At 40.8% G+C, this 20,257-nt stretch overlaps 1 protein-coding gene across 3 annotated transcripts; it reads right to left on the reverse strand.

Annotated features, from left to right (window-relative positions):
* Positions 1–16,371: 16,371 nt before the first annotated feature.
* COXFA4L3 (cytochrome c oxidase associated subunit FA4L3) lies at positions 16,372–19,250 on the reverse strand. 3 transcript variants are annotated; one of them, XM_026677089.2, is made up of 5 exons: positions 19,155–19,250; positions 18,946–19,000; positions 18,632–18,717; positions 17,773–17,833; positions 16,372–16,813 (listed from the first exon to the last, which is right to left on the reverse strand). In XM_026677089.2, exons 2-5 carry the CDS (start codon positions 18,979–18,981, stop codon positions 16,742–16,744), a joined length of 255 nt encoding a protein of 84 aa, XP_026532874.1. In that variant the 5' UTR covers positions 18,982–19,000; positions 19,155–19,250; the 3' UTR covers positions 16,372–16,741. The 3 variants fall into 3 exon arrangements, with proteins under 3 accessions (XP_026532874.1, XP_087828778.1, XP_087828777.1); XM_087972652.1 differs by having other exon boundaries at positions 19,152–19,228; XM_087972651.1 differs by lacking the exon at positions 19,155–19,250 and having other exon boundaries at positions 18,946–19,145.
* Positions 19,251–20,257: the final 1,007 nt, after the last annotated feature.

A 20,257-nucleotide genomic window follows, 5' to 3' on the forward strand; every position in this document is an offset into this window, starting at 1 on the left:
TATCTGAATACTGTGAGTGCATTCAGGTAAGTCTCAATTTACAACCATTTCTTTAGTGTCCATTCGAAGTTCTGGCAGCACTGAAAAAAATGACTGATGGCTGTTTTTCACACTTACAACTTGCAGCATCCCCAGGGTCACCTGATCAGCATTGGCAACCGACTTGTATTTATGATGGTTGCCCTGTCCCAGGGTTATGTGGTCTTCTGACAAGCAAAGCCGATGGGGAAGCCAGATTCACTTAACAACCATGTGACTAGCTTAACAACTGCAGCGAAACAACGGTGGCCAGTGAAACAACGGTGGCCAGAAAAGCCATGGTCAACTAAAAAGATACTCCTTTGATCTTTTTAGCTGCCAGAAAAACGGAGTGCGGGAAAACAGTGCATTCCTTAAGTGCCTAGATAATCACCCTGGCAACCCAAAGTTGTTGGAGTGCAAGAATATTACTGGAGAGCATGATTGATGACTCTTGCCTATGGATATGTCCCATTGGAGAATTCTGACCCAAGGCTAGTTCCAAGCAAACAAACACCAAACAGAGATAAAAGCAAAACCTTTTAAATGCTTCTCTGTGGATTCCGTTCATTCACAGTGAAACGTTACTAAAACTAATTGTCCCAGATAAGAACAAGACTTGTCAAGGTTGTGCAAGGCTGCCAAGAACACTAGATTAAATTGCAAGGAAATAATCAAAACCAAAAGTCTCCAAACACAAACCGGGATAGTCCGAACTTCCACAAGACTTGAAGTGCAAGAACTTCTTTGCTTCCTGCAAAGAATCCCACCTCTGAGGGCTGGCTTTTATCCCTTAAGGGAGGGGCCATCACCTTCCAGCCTTACTCCCGAGTTGCCTGTGCTGCTGCAGCTGCTCTTTCCTTTGAGCAGCCGTGCACGCACACGCACTGGGCACAGGCTCCTCGGGGTCCTCTTCATCACTGCTGCCAGCCTCCACAAGCTCCGAAGGCAGCACCCCACTCTCCAATAGTCCTGGCCCCATCCCTGCATCACACACAGGGCCCTCATCCGAGTCCTCGCTCTCCGAGACCTCAGCCATCCGCACCTGCTGCCGGCGAACCACAACAAGAATATACAACCAGGGGATGAGGGAAAGACCAGGGTCAAGGGGGAAATGAATGATGTATTTTAGTATTGGCAGAATCCAGCTAACACCAACTTGTCAACTTCTAATAAATCATTTTTCTTTTGTCTGAGATGCGGCTAGAGACTTATGATTTGAATGGGGGTGGATTTGTTGGAGTCGCAGCTATATTTGCACACCTATATGCAAAACTCACCTATATGAGCAACTGTCTCGCTTCGCAATGAAAATCTGAGGCTCCGTTATGGTTGTGAATCGAGGGCTAACTGCATAGCCATAGAAAAGAGCATAATAATAATGAAGCTGCAATAACAGAGGGATAAAAGACCAACCTCTCTATCTGTGGCTGTTGCAGTAGGCGCTTATTTAGTGGAACTGCTGATGGCAGCAAAGGAGGTGTGTTTTCAGGTTAATCCTTATTGTTCTAGGAAGCTGTTTTCTCCACGGCAGATGGCTGGCCTGCCAGGTGTACACATGGCAAATACAAGTGGTTGCTTTTATTTGAGCAACAGCAATAGATTAGCAGCAACTTTTAGTACGATTCGAGTCCCTTCATGGGCAGCCAAACCAAAACCATCTGCCAGGCTTTCGGTTTCTACGGGGTAGCATTGAACCTTAAACTTTGCTAGCGCTAAAGATACAAAACGTGCATAGCTTACTTTGAAACGTAGAATTGCCTGCGGATTCTGTGGATGGCATAGTTTGGCAAGCCACACTTTTCTGAACAAGCCACGATGAGTGGGGTTCAGACATGGTGCCCAGGCATAACCTGCGTTGCGTGTGTGAAGTTTATTTCAAGGTGAATGTAAGAACACTGAAAGGTATTCTCCAACATTTGACCAAGGGACTTTCACCCTCTAACTTAAGCTGTAATTGATGCTGGGTAGGGGATTCTGGGCGTTGACGTCCACACAGCTTAAAGTTCTCAAGGTTGAGAAACACTGTTCTAGATCAAAACCAAACCGACCACTTTATAGTTTAATCATGTTTCAACAAGAGTGGCAAGGTCCCTGTAGCTTCCTTTTATGGATCAGAACATGATCCTGTCTCCCTTAAATCATCTTTTTTTTCAGACTGAATACCACACATTACTTCTTCATAGAGCACGTCCTCAGGTACTTGCAATTTTAGTAAAATAGTGGTAGATGGAGGAACAGGACATACCAAAAGCAATGATTGTTGAAAAGTTTCTGTACATAAAATAAAGATGCCTCTTTTATCTTCAAGCTGCCCTTTGGGCGCTAATTAGGAGATCTCTAATGAATCTAGTCCAATTCAGCCCTCTATAGGAGGTTTAACTGATTAACTGGGCTTGTTATGCTAAGCCAGGATTTGTTTAAACTATAATTTATTAAACTATAGTGGCTAATTGTATACGTAACCATGAGCTGAACTGGCTGGGTTCATACATTGTACTAATAAAAACAAATAATGTATTTTATGGCCCCTACTTTTATTTACATTTACGCAGGAGTTGACAAATGATCTAGTAAAAGATGAAATCTTAAAAAAACTAAAACCAGAAATGTTTCCAGTATTGGCCGCTAGATGTCCCACTAACCATTAGTATTAAAAAAAAAAAAAACAAACCCTCTCCCAACAAAAAAAAATCTTTCTCTTTCATTTTTCAGTTCCAAGTTGATAAAAGTTCAATTCAGGCTGAACAATATCGCATCCTGAGGCAAGTTAGAAGGCAAGCTGATCAACCCGGCCTTGCATGCAATAAAGATTATTTATGGATGATTGAAATAGGGTGTTGTTTATGTGTAAATTTGGGCAAAGCGTTGTACAATATACACTAAGCCTTTGCATGTATAATTGTTTTGTTACCTTTTTGCCCTTTCTTTTTCTATTTTATCTTCCAAGAAATAAGATGGGAAATAATACATTGAGATTGCATGATAAGTACGTTTTTCAGTTAGAATAGTATCTATAGCCTGCTTTTTCTTCTAAAAGTGAACATATAAATGCACCATTTAAACAAGATGAGAGATTAGAGTCTTCACAATGGCAGCTCCTGTACGTCGCAGATGTTCCTTTCAACGTTTTGCAAACTCTTCAGCAAAGAAAATAATAGAGTTATTATAAATAGTAATATTTCCCTTCTTTTATGCGCTCTCCATTTGCTTCAAAGAAATACAATACTCTCCAAAGTGCATTAGTGGGTTAGGTAAAGAGGCTGAAAGGAGAATGAAGAGCTATTTATGAAGACTTCTTTAAACACATTTTTTTCTATCTCGCCCCCTCCTTTCCTCTGTACTGTTCTACCAGTTTGTGTCATACGTCCATCTTTCTGCTCAATTTGCTACCAGGTTTAATCACCTTTTTGTGTGTTGATTGACACGGGAAAAGAACCTCTTTTTAAGAAGTCTTCTTCTAAACCAGTCAGTGGTTCTAGACAGGTTTCTAAACTGGGAGAACTATCTTGATGGTTCCGGAGTAAAAATGTGTGGTTCTTTCTCGAAACGGATGTTTGGCAACATGCTTAGCCTCCTTCCTTCAGTATTTCCTCAATTAACATTTACAAAAGATTTGTTGGTGGTCCCCTGCTAGTTCAGGAAATCTGTGCATGACCCACATTTTCTCAAAATGAACCTAATGCACAACCTTTTTAAAGGAGGGAGACTTCACGGGCAATTGCCATGCTCCAAAGTATATTTTAGCATTTGAAATGATCAAGTAGATCAATATTTTTCAATCCGGAAAGAGAACTAATCACTTAAGCAAGAGATATTTCTGTATTATGCATTTATCCCTGCCTACTTCTGGTTTTTGAGCAATGGACCAAACAAAAGCAAAAACCCATCAGCAATAGAGGAAAAAATACTGCACTGATGAAGGATGAATGAAAAAAATATATAAACAGGAAGGAGGGTTCAAAATCCAAAATCTTAAAAAGGCTTGATCCAGTAGATCTTAGACATTCCTTTCATTAGGTTTATTCTAAGCCTGGTTCGAGCTGGATCCATGCCCTGCTTGGCAGCCAATTTGATTCACTGTTATATCTTGGTTCAGTCAGGCGGGTCCAAATTAAGTGCCAATCCAAAACATTTCAAGTGTGGCTGGCCTTATTCCTTGGTGATCATTACTACATTAATACCGTGTTTCTCACAAAATAAGGCCGGGCCTTATTTTTTTTTGACCCCTGAAAAAACGGCTAGGCTGTCTTTTCGGGGGTGACTTAATTTCCTCCCCCACCTAGAGCGGCCCATATGCACGTACCTCACCGCGAGGCCGCTTCTATCGGCCGACGAAAGCTCCCCGAAAGCAGAGTCCCCAGCCGCTTCAGGGCGAGGCGTGGCTGCCCGTGTCCCCTTGCCATTAGGCACTCTCTTTCGGGCGATGGAAGCTCCCCAAATGCAGTCACCAGCCACTGCGATCGGCCGGTAGAAGCGGCCTCGGGGTGAGCACACACACACACACACTCCCCTCGCCATGAGGCCGCTTCTATTGGCAGACGAAAGCTCCCTTGAAGGCAGAGTCCCCAGCCACTTCGGGGCGAGGCATGGCTGCCCATGTCCCCTTGCCTTTAGGCAGTCTCTTTCGGGCGATGGAAGCTCCCCAAATGCAGTCACCAGCTACTTCAATCGGCCAGTAGAAGTGGCCTCGTGGCGAGGGGAGTGTGTGTGTGTGCGTTCGCCCCGAGGCCGCTTCTACCGGCCGATCGAAGTGGCTGGTGACTGCATTTGGGGAGCTTCCATCCCCCGAAAAAGACTGCCTAAAGGCGAGGGGACACGGGCAGCCCCACCTCGCCCCGAAGCGGCTGGGGACTCTGCCTTCAAGGGAGATTTTGTCTGCCGATAGAAGCGGCCTCGCGGCGAGGGGAGTGTGTGTGTGTGCGCTCGCCCCGAGGCCGCTTCTACCGGCCGATCAAAGTGGCTGGTGACTGCATTTGGGGAGCTTCCATCGCCCGAAAGGGACTGCCCTAAAGGCGAGGGGACACGGGTAGCCACGCCACACCCTGAAGCGGCTGGGGACTCTGCCTTCAGGGAGCTTCCATCGGCTATCGGGGTATTCTAGCCTAGGCTACCTGCAGGTCACTCCTAAAGGCAAGTTTTCTCCCCATCCCCCCCCCACCCTTCCCCCGCCCATTTCTCTTCACCTCGTGTAGTTCTAACAAACGATGTGAGAAATGGCGGGGAAAAGCATGGTTTGAATAGGCCTAAATTTTGGGTGCGGGGCTTAATTTCACCTCATGCCTAGAAATCATGCTGGGCCTTCCTATTGGTGGAGGCCGTATTGTTGGAGAAACACGGTAGATATGTTTATTTCGATCCAAAATGTAAAAGAAAACATTACAGGCAACACAGTGCCTAGAAAAATGTTAAACGATAAAGTGATGATGATTAAAATGGTTTAAAAGGTAAAAGGACGAGCCACTTTGGTTTAATGGTTAAGGAACTAGGCTAGAAAGTGGGAGGTTGGGTATTTAAGGCTTGCCTTAGCCCTGAAAGCCAATTAGGTGACCTTGGGCCAATCACCAGGAGAGGGTGAGTTCTAGTTCCACCTTAGCCATGAAAGCCAAATGGGTGATCTTCAGCCAATCACCAGTAGACCATGAGTTCTACTCCTACCTTAGCCATGAAAGCCAATTGGGTGACTTTGGGCCAATCACCAGGAGACTGTGAGGTTCTACTCCCTCTTTAGCCATGAAAGCCAACTGGGCGACCTTGGGCCGATCATCAGGAGATGGTGAGTTCTAGTTCTGCCAGTGATTCTCTCTCAGACCAAGCCACCTCACAGGGTGGTTGTTGTGGGGAAAATAGGAAGAAGAAAGAATATTAGGGATGTTTGTTGCCTTGAGTTATTTGCGAAAATAATCAAGACAGGATATACACATATAAATAAATCATATTAAATTAAAATATTTGAGTTGTATGATTGCATCCTTTGCAAGGCGGAATGCTCCTTGAAGGAAGATGGGTACAGACATTTACACACACACACACACAAAATGTTCTTATTTTTGAGCACGGCACAAATGCAAGAAACCGTAGCTTCCTTCCTGAAAGCTCTCAGCTCATTTCCTTGCTTCAAGGTCAAGAAGTTAAGCAACTTTTACAGTCCAACTTTTAAAGCCCAAGGCGGTTACAAGAACAACGTATCTTATATAGGCAAACTGAATCAACCAATCTGCATAAAGGAATTGGCTGTTGAAAGAAGAGGATGGATATTTTTTTCCCCTTTGACCTGGGTGGACCGAGTATTTTGGACATTTATGAATGATGTTGACTTGATAAACAGCTCTTGCTGGGTGTGGATATTCCCATATTTCACAGGCTTATATAATAGCCAGGTTTCAGGAAACAGGGAGAAGCGTGGGATTTTCAGAAAGCTTTCTTTCTTTGTATTCAAACACTATGCAAAATAACATCGTTGTGATGCAATTTCTTGTGGCTTTATGAGTAATTTCTCCTTTAGTTCCTCTTACAACTTGTTTAGCACTTTACTTTTTAGATTTACCTTCTTTAAATTTGAAATGGTTCCCCCCCACCAATTGGGATGGTTCTCTCCTCCATTCGCTCCTTAAATGCAGATCATTAAAGGAGAGATTTAACCTGGAAATAAGGAGAAACTTTCTTTGACAGTGAGAACAATCAACCAATGGAACAACTTGCCCCCGGAAGTTGTGGGAGCACCATCACCGGAGGCTTTTAAGAAGAGATTGGACTCCCATCTATCAGAAATGCTGCAGGCCAGGGTCTGCTGCTTGGGCAGGGGGTTGGGTTAGATGACCTACAAGGTTCCTTCCAACTCTGATTATCTGTTAATCTGTTAAATGTCTGCACTGGGATTCTGAGACCAGAATTCTGCGATGGCCCAGCCATTCCTCATCTTGATAGCCACTGAGAGCACCTGTCCTAGCGTTCAGCTGCAAACTTTCTCAGTTGGTTTAACAGCTTTCAGAGGGGCGTGATGTGGCAGGTTGACTGTGGGCTGCTGACCTTATCGGTTAGAGAAAGGGGCCTGTGATAAAAGTTATTTATCCCTTAGCACTTTATTTGTTCTAATCATGAGACTCAAGAACAAAACATGGGCTGCCCGTCTCACAAAGGATGGTAGTTAAATATTTATTTATTCCTTTGAATTTATGGCATAATGAAAAAGATTGGTGTGTGGATGGGTGTGTGTGCTTGATTGTACCTATTTAGGTATGAGTTTATATCTGATGACTCAAAGGAGATTTTATGAGGTTTCTTATTTCGCTGTATTTACAACGGGCGTGCCTTTTGCACTTTTTGTGTGTGATGTCATTCATTTAGATTCCACTTCTGTGGAAGTTTATTGGTCATAAAATTACTTATCAGCAGTACATAGAGAACAACAGTGTTATAAATGAACTGTACTGGAAACAAGGGAGAAATTCTAGGCTACAGCACTCAGGATGTTTAACAACAATTGAGAAAAATTGGGTTCCAACCCAACCTCCGCCATGATGGCTGGCTGGAAGATTATGGGAAAATCTCAAGGTTTCAGCCCAATCTATCTCATGTTGGGAAGAATGCCGTATTCGCCACATTGGATTCCTTGAGAGGATGTCTAACCCACCATTTAAAAATTCAAAAAGCTACCAAGTTCTTAGCCCGTGGCAGCACTGGTTTATTTTTTTTAGAGTCAGAAGTAAAGCAGGTCTCGGTGAATGCTTGAAGAAGAGATTTTCAGAAAGTGACAGACAGTTGTCTAGACTGGGCAACCAAGAAAACACTGTGAAGAAAGATAAGGGTGAACCACTTCCATGGTGCTGATCCAGATATGACCCATGAAGTCAACTGTAGCAATGCTTGACTTGAAGGAACCTTATCAAACCAATTCCTCAATTTCTGTGGAGAAAAAAATAGTGAGCCTTTGCTTATCTTCTGAATTGCAGAAAGGCGCTGGCGTTCCTTATCTCTAGAGGGAATAACATTTCATAAACAGGATGCCCCTTTGAAAAAATGAAACTCCATCAGAGCTGTGCTTGTTTAGGAAAATGCAACCAATTTTGGTTAGAACTGATCTTTCCAAGGGGGCAAAGTTTGGTGTCTTGTCTATCTCACCAGGGATAAATCTCCACAGTTGAAACTCTCTATTTTCCAGAGGGCTGCAGGAAGGTATTCAGAGATATGGACGCGATAATATCACAGCAAGAAGTATGACTGAGCTTCCCCAATTGTTGTTACATTTTTTTTGGGGGGGGGAATTACAGATGAGAATATGGGACCAATACTTTCATAACTACTCTTAAGTCTCCCCAGAATTCCTTATACTGCTGAAATTAAGTGGCAGTTTGATAGTACACCTCCATAGTAACTTCCTATCAGCTTCATTTGGTATACCAGACTAGGAAACTAACTTCATAGAAAGACTAAAAATACTTTTGTTGAGATTGGCTGTACTAACAGAATCTTGAAAGTCTGATTATGCTATACCTGTCTGTAAGCCGTCTAGAGTTGCCTTGGGTCAGATGAGCAGGATACGAGAGAGAGAGAGAGACAGACAGAGACAGAGAGAGACAGAGACAGAGACAGAGACAGAGAGAGAAAGAGAGAGAGAGAGGAGAGAGAGAGAGAGAGGAGGGAGGGAAGGAGAGAGAGAAAGAGAAAGAGAAAGAGGAGGGAAGGAAGGAGGGAGAGAGAGAAAGGGAGCAAGAGAGAGGATAGATACATAGTTAAATAGAGATAGGTAGATGGCTAGATAAATAGATAGATAGATAGATAGATAGATAGATAGATAGATAGATAGATGATGGATGATAGAGGAGTGGATAGATAGACAGACAGATAGAAATGATAGATAGGCAGACAGACAGACAGACAGATATAGATACCTCCTTTCCCATCTTAAACTCTAGTAGGCATCTTCCAAACATTATCTATATGGTGCAACCTCTTTTGCCCAGATTACAGTTCTTGTGTATCTCCATCAAGGTCACCTTCCTTAGTCTCTACACCTCCCACCCTCATTCCCATGGGACCCAGGATTGGCAAGTGGCTTTACCTTACACAATATGGTGCTAAGTCACACCAGCTTTTGGTTTGGAAAACCCTCAGCCACTTACACTCAACACGAAAGCAATGATCCCTAAGACGAAAGACCTCTCATGAACTTCTAAACCTTCAATAGACGTACCAATTCTCTACGAAGTTCAGAGGTCATTCCCTTTGGGTAAAGTGCGTAGAAAGACTGTGTGCTGTATTCTGCTGGTGACTTCTATGCCTGATGCAGATGACAAAAGCTATAGGGGAAGCCTCCGCAGAGATATAAATCAAATTGATAGCAGCAAGGCAAGAGGGAGGTGATGTTCATTTAATGTGAAAGCTTTCCTGGGCTTTTTCCAAGAGCTGATCCCTGCCAAAATAAATGAATTATTTTTATCATGGTTGTTAGCACTCTCCAACTTGACCTGGAGCAACGAATAGGAACTGGAGAGAACCCATCATGTAGGAATGGCTCCCAGATCAGACAGAACTGTTATGTCAGGATTGAGCAGACACCTTACAAGGACGTGACAAGATATCTCAAAAGGCCAAGAGGAAAAGGTCTGGTGTTTAATGCCTTGAAGATAGATGTTTACGTATGTTTGGATTTCTGTAGACAGATTTTTGCATGTACAGTAGTTCATTTTCATAACCAGTAAAGAAATAACTTATTTCTTATTGTCTGTGTAATGGTATATGTGGGAATGATGTGTAAGGTTTACGTGTGCAAAAGGACATGTATATTTGACATGAAATGAGCATGGTCATCAGCAGGAAAGAAAAAGCTGATCTGAAAATATAGACCTTCTCGTGGCCTGTCTAATACTTGGACTTATCACATCAGGTGTCTCAGCTGGACATGAATTTCAGAAAGTTCTAGAGGGATGACAAAGAACAAGTCAGGTCTACTTTGTTGGTTACTCCATTTTAACTTGAGAGGGCAAAAATCTGGGAACTTCCTACACATTTCTTCCCACTGGCCTGTGATCTCAAAGGAATAAAACTGAGCAAGTTGAGGCCACAGTGAAAAAGAGAACTGGAGTGGGTGATACAAAGGACATCAGAGTCTTTCCTTGAAGCTTCTCCACCATCTTCAACTTAAAATAGTTAGTCAACTGGTGGGCATTGTTGCCTCAACATTAATCACAGGATATTGTTTCAGTGGTAAGAAGCCAAGTCTATTATTAGGGCCTCTGATCCAGAGTCTATTCCATAGTTAATGGGATTGGGCTGTCATGATGATTTTCTTTTTAAAGTGCTTCTGATGGAAAAGTACAAAGGCGTTTATGGCTTGCATTAAAGACCCTCACAAGTGGATGCATCCAAAACTCTTAGATGTTTGCAAGGGAAGAAATCCTCGACACTTCTAAAAATGGCCCACTCTTAACTATTTGGGGAACACAACACTTAAAAATCTGGGCACAGGTTATTGTGACTGCAATGAGGCTACTTTAGTTGTGCAGAATGCGTAGTCATATCCACTATGGAGAAATGGAAACAACGCCAAGGCAAAAAATAGCTCATCTCTTTGCTAAGAATTCAACATAAGATGTAGTTGTCCTTCTCCGACAAGAAACAAGGGACAAGGGATTTACAACCTTTTGCTTTTCCAAGATCTCGGAGAAGCTGTATGAGGATGATTTAAACTTTCAATGGTATGCTAGTGGTATCCTCCAAAAAGTAGTGAATTATATGGATAAACCAAAGTTTGATTTGATTTTCATTGAAAATGCCAGCGTTCCAGCTAGCAAACTCCAAACCAATAAACTCTGAGACAAGCATTTCCTCAAAGTTCATTTTTATTAGAGATGTCATATTGGTACATAGATTTCTGTACGCCTCTGGGAAAACCCGAGGCTTACAGAAACATCCTTAAAATTAAATATAATTTTATGATTGTTTGTCAATGAAATGGCTGATTATTTCCCTCTTTTGACTCAACAGATGAATTTAATAGCAATGTTAGAGATCTTTGAAGCTGCATTGAAAGCTCTTGATGTCCACTTGGATTCTTGGCTTGGAGCTGTGCAGTGAAAGAGTGAAATTCTATATGTTGTCACTAACAAAATTGTGCAAAGAGAGGTGTGTTTTAAAGAGCAGATTTGTATATAGGCAACTCCATTCATCCTTTCACAAAACATGCTTAGTGTAACTAGGGTTCTAAAGTGACCTACCATCAGGCCATGAAAAATTCACAGAACCATAAACTATCATGATCGTGTTGCATGGGCACAAGCAATGTGTTCCTTACTACAGTGATGCCTAAATACGGACCATGATGTCATAACACAACTTCCACCTTTTCATACTTGCATCGTGATGTCACACAAGGCAGATTTTGCATCAGTCCGAACACCTGCTTTGTCATTTTTCACCTTCCTTCACGCTTATGAACACTTATAAGTGTGAAAACTGCCCTGCCACACCTGCCAAAAATGAGCATCTTCAAGAACCTCCCTTGATCCAGGATTTGGTAGTACTGAAGTTTTGAGTAAGATGCTCTTGTGAGGTCCTTCTTCTTGTCTACAAATCAACCAGGCTTGTCTATGAGTGGATAATTAACTAGAAGCCCATTAAGACTTGATTGCTGCTATTGTCAACCTTTGAGCCCAACCCACATAGCTGCCCAGGGGCATAGTCAAAGCTAAGAAAACTAGGGTAATGGTGAGGTTCATAGGTTGTCCATCTTGGTGTCCAGGCAACCAAATTTCAAGGAAATAGAAACACCATTGAGTGTGGTGTTTACTCATAGTTAAACATATACTTATGGTTGCTTCTTCCTGTTTCTCTGCAGCACGTACGCATATGATTCAGCTATGTGACAGACACATCACTCCTTTCACCACCCAAAGAAGGAAATGAAACCTTGGTTTCTGGCTACCTTTTCAAACCTAAACAGCAAGAAGATACCTACTGTACAACACACAAAAGTATCAGCTGTATCAGATCCCAAAGCAAGAATCGGTGTAAAACTCTTCTGGAGGGAAACAAAACTTGGTTTATATATTAGATACAACTGCATCCATATTCCCCTGTTCTTCCCCTCTCCCCTCGGTTCTTGCTCCTATCTAGATCCTAAAAGTTCATGAGGCTGCAGAAAGAAAAAACGAATGAATGCATTTTATAACTTGTTCTTCTTCCTAGCATAATCCCACAGGTGCAGGGTCTACTTTGCATGGTCAGTTGCATCTCCAGGGTGCAGGCCCATGGCTAGCGTATCTTTGTTGATGGTATTGTGATGACCTGGGCATGACACTAAGGCAACACAGTCACATAAGTAAGAAGAGTCCCTTTAATACCTCCAACTTTGCCCCCAATGTCCAGGTTACCTTCGGCTGGAGAAAAAACTCCCAAGAACAGTCTTTAAGTGGAGGAAATTCAGTCTGAAAGCAAAGTACATACAAACTGTAAATAAAAACCCACACAAACCACGCTGCAGCAATTAACTTGACAGGGCAGGAGAAGGAATTGCAGACTTGAAAGGCCAAAAAAACACACAAAGTTGGGAAGACGCCGGGAACCCAGATAAGCCTCAACAATAACAGATAACTCACAATTTGCTTCCAACAAGTTGCTGTATGCAATCTCCCTTTTTAGTACTGTATTCCCAGCTGCAGCTAATGAAGGGAATCAGGGCCCTTTCCTTCCCTGTAAGCCATGCAACTCACGTTGTTCCCTTCTCCTTCTCCTGTGTGCCCTAGGATGAAGAGGGGGTGGGCCTGGATCTTCTGAATTCCCTCTGCCATGCTCTACCTCTCCCCTGCTTTGCCCTTCCCCAATTTCTTCCACAGCCAACGGAGCCACACTCCCACTCCCTGCCAGCTGCTCGGCCTCCCCCTCAGAATCAGATTCTGACAGTGGCATGACAGGTATCTTGCCATCTGTGTTTTGGGCGTCTGCGAGGTCATTGGCCATTGACATGTAGTTGGTAGGCAGCCTTGGCAACGGTGGAAGGGGCTGCTCTCAGGACATGTCCATGCCAGCGGAGCTGGCCTTCTCTCATCTTCTCTGTAATTGGTGCCACACCAAAATGTTATTGAATGGTGTCATTTGTGATGTGGTCAAGAAGGGTTGCATCTCATAACTCCGGCTTCCAAATTTTTGTTCACTACATCGTTGTTGTTTGAAGTAGCATTTCAGTCTCAGCAAACGTCCCGTCTTTGAATTTAATTAGGAATATGTAGCCTTTTAAGTTTGGGTTTTCTGATGTTGATGCTCCAAATACATTCACTTAGTTCTGTTTCCTCCTTTCAGCTGTAGACGAATGTCAACTAAGCTGCGAGTGTGGGCTTGTCCTTTCAAAAATCATCCTACCAAAACTTGTTTGTAAGCCAATGTCATGCAAAGGAAACTGTTTAGAAATCTGGAAGGCTGTCACAAAAAAAATCCCAGGCAGTTATCTGCATTCTTGTCAAGTCATTCTTGTACTCAAGAATAATTAAGTGAAAATAAATGTTGCATCTTCTCTATCTTCCTCTCTTTCTTTCTCAACATCATTCTTTTTTTTTTTTCAAATAACATTTGTTTTATAAAGATTTTATATGCCCGTGCCCTTTGGATTTTCAGAAGTAGAATGTATAATGTAAAGAAAATATTTCTTGATAAGGGAGACTTTATTTTCCCCACCTAACTTTTCTTAGAAATCTTATCCATGTAAAATCAGGAATGTCTACTGTAAGTGCGGGGAGAGGGTCAACTATGTCAGATGAGAGTTGTAACCAAAAGGGAAGCAAGTATAGAAATTAGCAAGAATGTGGATTAAACACAAAAGTGAGTAATCGTACAAAAGAAGCACCTTGATGTGATTTAGTGATGCAAAAAAAATGAATGAAGATAGAATTGCAAGACAAATACATACAGAAAGAGTAAGGCAAAGAGGAAAACCAAGAATGTCAGAGGTGGCTCAACATACTGTGGTTTATTGATAAATGAGCAAACCATCTTAGGATGTTGGGTGAACAGAAAGATACAAAGAGAAGTAGTTGGGCAACCTAGATCCTTCCTTAATAAGTGAGAATCACGGATTTCCGGTTTGCCAGGCTTCGGCGGCGGCAGGGATTCGCGATCCTGCGCGATCCCTGTTGCGCTAGCCGTCTTGGTGCCTCCGATCCCGACGGGTCTGGAGGCTAAGGCTGCCCCGTAGAGGCAGCCGAAGATAGGGGGATCCGGAGAGGGGTTTGGGGGCATCGCAGACCCCCTCCCCAGCCTGCAAAACCCCCTTTTCTCAAGGCGGTGGAGCGGCGGTCTGTAATGGCCGCCACGAAGAAGCCGGCAGCTGGGTAAGACTGTGCAGGAGGAAGAGGGAGAAAGTTTTGAAGAGAAAGTTTTTTTTGGCTGAACCAGGACTTTAAGATATGCCTAACATCCTTAAAACCACGACTTTTTGAATGATACTTTGTTCCCAGAGGAGATTTTCAAGCGGCGTTTGAGGTGCTGAAAGGGAAAGCTTACTCTCCTTCCCTACGGAATTAACAAATGGACATTGAGAAACCTGTCTTTTTATAGAAGGTAAAAATTTGGCTCTTTATTATAAGTGGGAAGGGAGAGGACAAATATATATATATGTATATATATAAAGATCTTGTTGGAGGAGATGCCTTGAAAATTTTGAGACTAAATTAATTGCAACAAGGCTTTAAAATACAGACTGGACTTTTTTTTTTTTCTTTTTACTGATATTACCCCTGGAAGAGAAAGTGAGAACTTTGTGCTTTGTTTGGACTGATTGATGACTCTGGGACTTTGGGGAATTGCTTCAATTTTTGAAACATCTTGGTTGTTTTAAGAAGAAGAAGAGGGGGGGGGAAGAAAAGGTTTATAATGGCTTTACCTGTTGATGAACTTAGAAAGGAATATTGAAAAATAAAGAAAGAAGGCAAGGACGCTGTGGAAGAAGCCTTTCATTTTTTAGAAATGGCACTTGCTATTTGTCAGCAAACACAACAACAGATGGAGGAAGTAGAAGAACAACAACAAGAAGAAGATGCCATCTTTAATGAATCCAAAAGTTTAATTAAGAAAGAAAGGAGAAAGAGAGGAAGGAAAATGAAGGACTTAAGACTTAAAAAACCACTCAAGAAAGAGAAAAATAAGATGCAAAATCAACACAATGTTAGAAAACAAAAAAAAAAAGGAATACAACAGAGAGGGGAAGCTAAAAAGGCGGAGGTTAGAAGAGGGGGAGGTAAAAAGGCCAGGTGGGAAAAGAAAGGAAGGGAAAAGGGGGAAAAAAGCCACAAAGGCATGAAACAAGATGGGAAAAAGGGAATTTTTTTTAGGGATAACGGGTAATGTATAATCTTTTTAAAAAGAAGATTCTGCAAGGTACATAAGATGGTACTGTAGTATTTTTATTAGAAATAGAAAATTAGAATGTTATAAGAATTAATAAAAGATTAAAATATTGAAATGTTTAGTAATGATAGACTTCAAAATTTAACAAAATATTAAAGGGAATGCTTTAAACATTGAGTTTAATTACAGAGTTTAATTGACTATTGTGTTGATGTTATTATAAATTTATTACTGTAGCATTTGTTTTTGAAATAGATAATTGGAATGTACTAAGCAGAATCAGATTGGGAACTAGGTGTTATTTTAAATGTTAATTTAGGGGGATGATAGAAAGGCATCATACTTTGATTAGTGATTCCAGGAGAAATCCTTTTTTTTACTATAGGGAATGAGATAAATGGATAATTTGGGAAGAATGGGCAAAAGATACAAGTATAATGATTTAAATTAAAATGAAATAAATAAAATAGAATTAAGAAGAGTGAAAAGCGGGGAGAAGCTATATAGAAGATATAGAATGGTAAATAAGATAGGTAATGGCATATAAGATGAACATGAATTTAATTGAAGTCCATATAAAGAGAGGTAATCTGGGGCCAAGCTACTTTCTAAAAAGAAGTTTTATGTTTTTGTGTTTTGTGTGTTTATGTTTGTTTGAGAATTGATAAAACCTTGGAGGAATGTTGGATGAGAATAACGGTAAACAAGTCAGAGAGAAATGAAGATGATGAAATGGATAAATATAGGGAAAAAATAATAATAATAATGAAATTGAATAAGAGCAAAGAGAAATAATGAGAAATTTGCTAAAAGATATTTATATGTTCATATGGAAATGGGGTAAAATAGAATTATGTTCTATAAAATAATGTTTTATCCGACTTGTAAAAATTTATAATGGAAAGAGGTTTTATGTACTTAATGGTTAATGATGGTTTGTTTGTCTTTAAAACCAATAAAATTTGTTTCAAAATAAATAAATAAATAAGTAAGAATCACGATCAGTCTGAGACCCGATAAACTAATCGATCAATTCCAAGTTTATTGAAAACATAAACAACATATTTTTCCCCCAACAACCCAACTCTTTTTTAAAGCTCACACGTGGAGAAAAATGCTGCTCAGCCTTTCTAGAAGAAAAAGGGCAGGGTTCAAAACAAATACAACAAGCCACCCTTTGTGACACGTTTTTCTGTGTTTTCCGCAATAGGGTTCTAGGCTGAGAGGATTGTAAAACCAACAGGAATCTCCTCCAGAGTCCAACACATAATGGAGAGAGACTCTAAAAATGTAGCAGAAGCATTTCCGCACACTGGTTTCCATCCTCTAGTTTGTGCAGAAATGATTCCACTAGATTCAGAGAGTGCCATTCGGAAGGGCTAGGACCTCACTCCTTGTAAACTTTTCGAACCTCCTCCAATTCTCGGATGGGCTCCCATTTCTGATGGATTGAAAACAGCTGCCGTATAAGACAAAAGATTAAAAAAGACAAAAGATTAACAAGCTTACTGGTATTAGGGATTCATCCCCCCCCCCCAAAAAAAAATTATCTTCCCCTCCCTCCAAATATCACTCATGTTAGTGTTTCACATTATAGAAGAGGCTATGTAAAATAAGATTTTTATTTGTTGCCACAATGGCAAAATGGACTGCTTTGATTCGAGAGAATACTTTGACCGTTTTTCTTTTGATGTGGACATTGATTTTGGACTTTTTGTCTGATAAAGATGAAAATGAAGCTTTGACTTTGGGATTTGATGATTGGGGATGTTTTTTGCTATAGAAATATGGCATATTGTTGGAGTTTAATAAATATACACTTCATTTTAGGTCTTTGTATGTTTTTATATATTGGTTGTGATGTGGATTTATGGAAATAGAATTCATCTATGGGTTATTTTTTATTTAGATTATGATTATGATAGTATATATCATAATAGTATATATATATATATATCAATGATTGTTTGAGGTACAGTATATATCTTTTTTATTTTAGTTTTGTAGAGTTACAACGAAAGCAAGACTGTATTACATATTTTAATTCTAGCCGTATTGAAGAGGCTTGAAACTCCCTTTTTCTTTTTTTTTAAAGTTATCGTTGGGTTTTTAGTGCCACTTTTTAAATTCCCCATTGTCCTTCCACTCCAACAACAACAATTTTGGTTGTAATTTTGGCTGCAACTTTCTCTCTTTGAAATTTAATACAATTCTGTGCTAAATTCTATCTGATGATGATGATCAATGCTGATTACAACTTAACAATAACCTACAATTAGCCAATATTATTAGCACTAAATATTAAATAGCACTAAAAATTAATTTAGTCGTCTATTACATATCTGTAACGTTCTTACTCCTTGACTCTAGATTCTTCATAATACAGTCCAAGACTTGTTACCCTATCAAGTTCATTACCTTTTGAGGTTGGGAGGGATCCACTTTTTCCCAAGGTTCAGGATTGTTCCACCTATCAATACTAAAAGCAAAAGGCAGCATTTATTATGGATGAGATAAAAATAACCTTTGGCTAAATGGCAGTTTAATAAAACTGTATTTTAGCTATTTAAAAAAAGACTCAATAGCACCACTCGATTTATTTGAAGCTAGCATCACAGACTTCCACTGACTTTACTTTGGCTGAATAATTTAAAACTCTGATTTAAATGCGAATTCAGAAAACAATTCCTTTAGGGAGTAATGCGGAAAATCTGCTTATATACTGCTAAGATACAGGTAAACAATTTTCTTTTATAGTAATGATTCTTCCTTAGTTGCACGATGAAAAAGTTCAGCATCCAACTAAAGGTAAAGCATTTTTAAACCTTGTGAGCTTTAAAACCTAAACTCAGTTCTCGCTGAGCTTTATTCTTAATGTTCCATTAAAAAATAAAAAATAAACACACACAGACACAAACACAGCCCAACTGAAATAGGAAACATTTTTAAATTAGAAGGAATTCTTTCGTTTCCTGCCTTAGAGGCTTTTTGAGCTTTCCCTGAGAATGACTCTTGTCAAAATGCCACTTCCTCCTTGAGAAATAAAGCAAAAAGCAAAAAAAAGGGCGAAACATTTCTTTTCCCCAGCCCTGATTTTATTCCTTGTTCTTGTGTTAGCATCTTCAGTCTTGGGGAGGGTGGGAAAATGCTATCCCTTTGCCTGTTGTCCCTCACACCCTATTTGTCTTAAATTAAAAACAACAACAATGGAAAGAACCTGATCTGAAGTAAAAAGAACATTCTTTTGGGTGTCAATAAGGAAATAGATGCTGCTTACGTGATATCTGATCTTTTCAGGGCTCTGATGCCGGTGTATACCATCCCACTCAGCGTGGTAGTCATAATTATAGCCAGAGGAATCAGCTGGAAGACACAAAGCAAAATTCAGGAGAAAAAAAAACCTCAGGAGAAAACAGGATTTGTGAAGAATATTCCTTCCCAAACGTCTTTTCCCAATATTTCCTTGTCCCTGGAGGGGTTTTACAGGGACAGCAACTCCCCATCCAAGGATGCTCCTTCCCTTGCTGGGCACAGGAAGGACAATTTGATACCCTAACTCTGATTTGTCTAATACAAAAGCCCAAAACTTACCTCTCTATGCTTGTTCAGATACCGGAAGACTGGCATGGTGTAAGTAGGTGCAACTCTGAGAGAAGGAAAAAGGAAAAAAAAGTTCCAAAGTTATCTTTGGGAAGCATCCTTTGGGTACCACCCTGGCCAGTTGCTCCCCTCTCCCTTCCAATTTATCATCCTTGTCTGGAATACATTAAAGAGCTCCCTTCCTCCCTCATCACAACCACCTGGTTAAGTAGATCTGCAGAAAATTTCAGCGATATACAGATACGCACTTCTTCCTTTATATACCGTTAACGCCCAAGGGTGCTGGATGTGTCCCAAGTCACGTAGTAGTAGCAGCAGCTCGGATGGGCAATTCAGCCACCTATGGATACTATGGGAACATTGCACGGGATCAGGGCGCTCCCTGCTGGATGTGTGAAGCAATGGTAAGTATCTTGGGTTAATAGATAAAAAGTGAGAGCGTGATAATGGAACACCCCTTTCCTGTAGTGATTAAGGCAACAGGCTAATAATAATAGTAGGAGTAAATCCCAAAATACAAAGCGCTGAAAACAGAAGTAGAATGACTGTGGCAGAAGAAAGCAAAGATAGTACCAATAATAATAGTAATAGAAGAGAAGAAAGGCCTTTCAGATCCATAAGGGACGTGCATAAGCACACCAATGTGCCTACCGTCCCTGTCCTAATGTTCCTTTTTATTCGCATCCATTTCATGTATTCATAATCATGCTTATATTTATACGTGTTATCTAATGCAAGCTTGACAAAATAAATAAATAAATGAAATAAAAAATCCACAAAGAAGGTAGTTGCAAGGAATTGCTTCAATACACAACTTCCACTGCCCCCCAACCTCACGCTTGTGTTAAGAAAACGTACAGCCAATTTTCGGAATGGTATTATAACTTGTGAGCTGCCTAGAGTCACCTGGTAGGGGATATGGACAGCATAAAAGTTTAATAAACAGACAAATAAATAGAAAAAGAAGGAGCAGACCGTGAAAATGAGTTAAATTCGACAGAACGTTGACAGAAAACCTGCATTTTCAGATGACCCACAAAGGCTCCCAAAACTGGTTGTTAGGAAGGTTGCTTGAGAGGAGGGTCGTAATTAGCTTTGCCCAAGGTGCTCAAACCGCAGTTTGCTGAACTGCGGTTTATTGCATGAAACATAATTCCAGTGCTTGGCAAACGGCAAAATGCAAAAGCATTTTGCAAGGCCGCAATGAAGCTTAGCTGCATCCTAGTCAGGGCCTGTGGGTCTGGGCTGCAACCTGGCCAAAGGAGGCCTCCTCTCTTTGAAGGGTGATGGAGGAGGAGACCCT

Source organism: Notechis scutatus, chromosome 11 (genome assembly GCF_049901735.1).
Source record: "Notechis scutatus isolate UNSWTSFEM ecotype Mainland chromosome 11, rNotScu1.2, whole genome shotgun sequence".
In the NCBI taxonomy this organism is placed as follows: Eukaryota; Metazoa; Chordata; class Lepidosauria; order Squamata; family Elapidae; genus Notechis; species Notechis scutatus.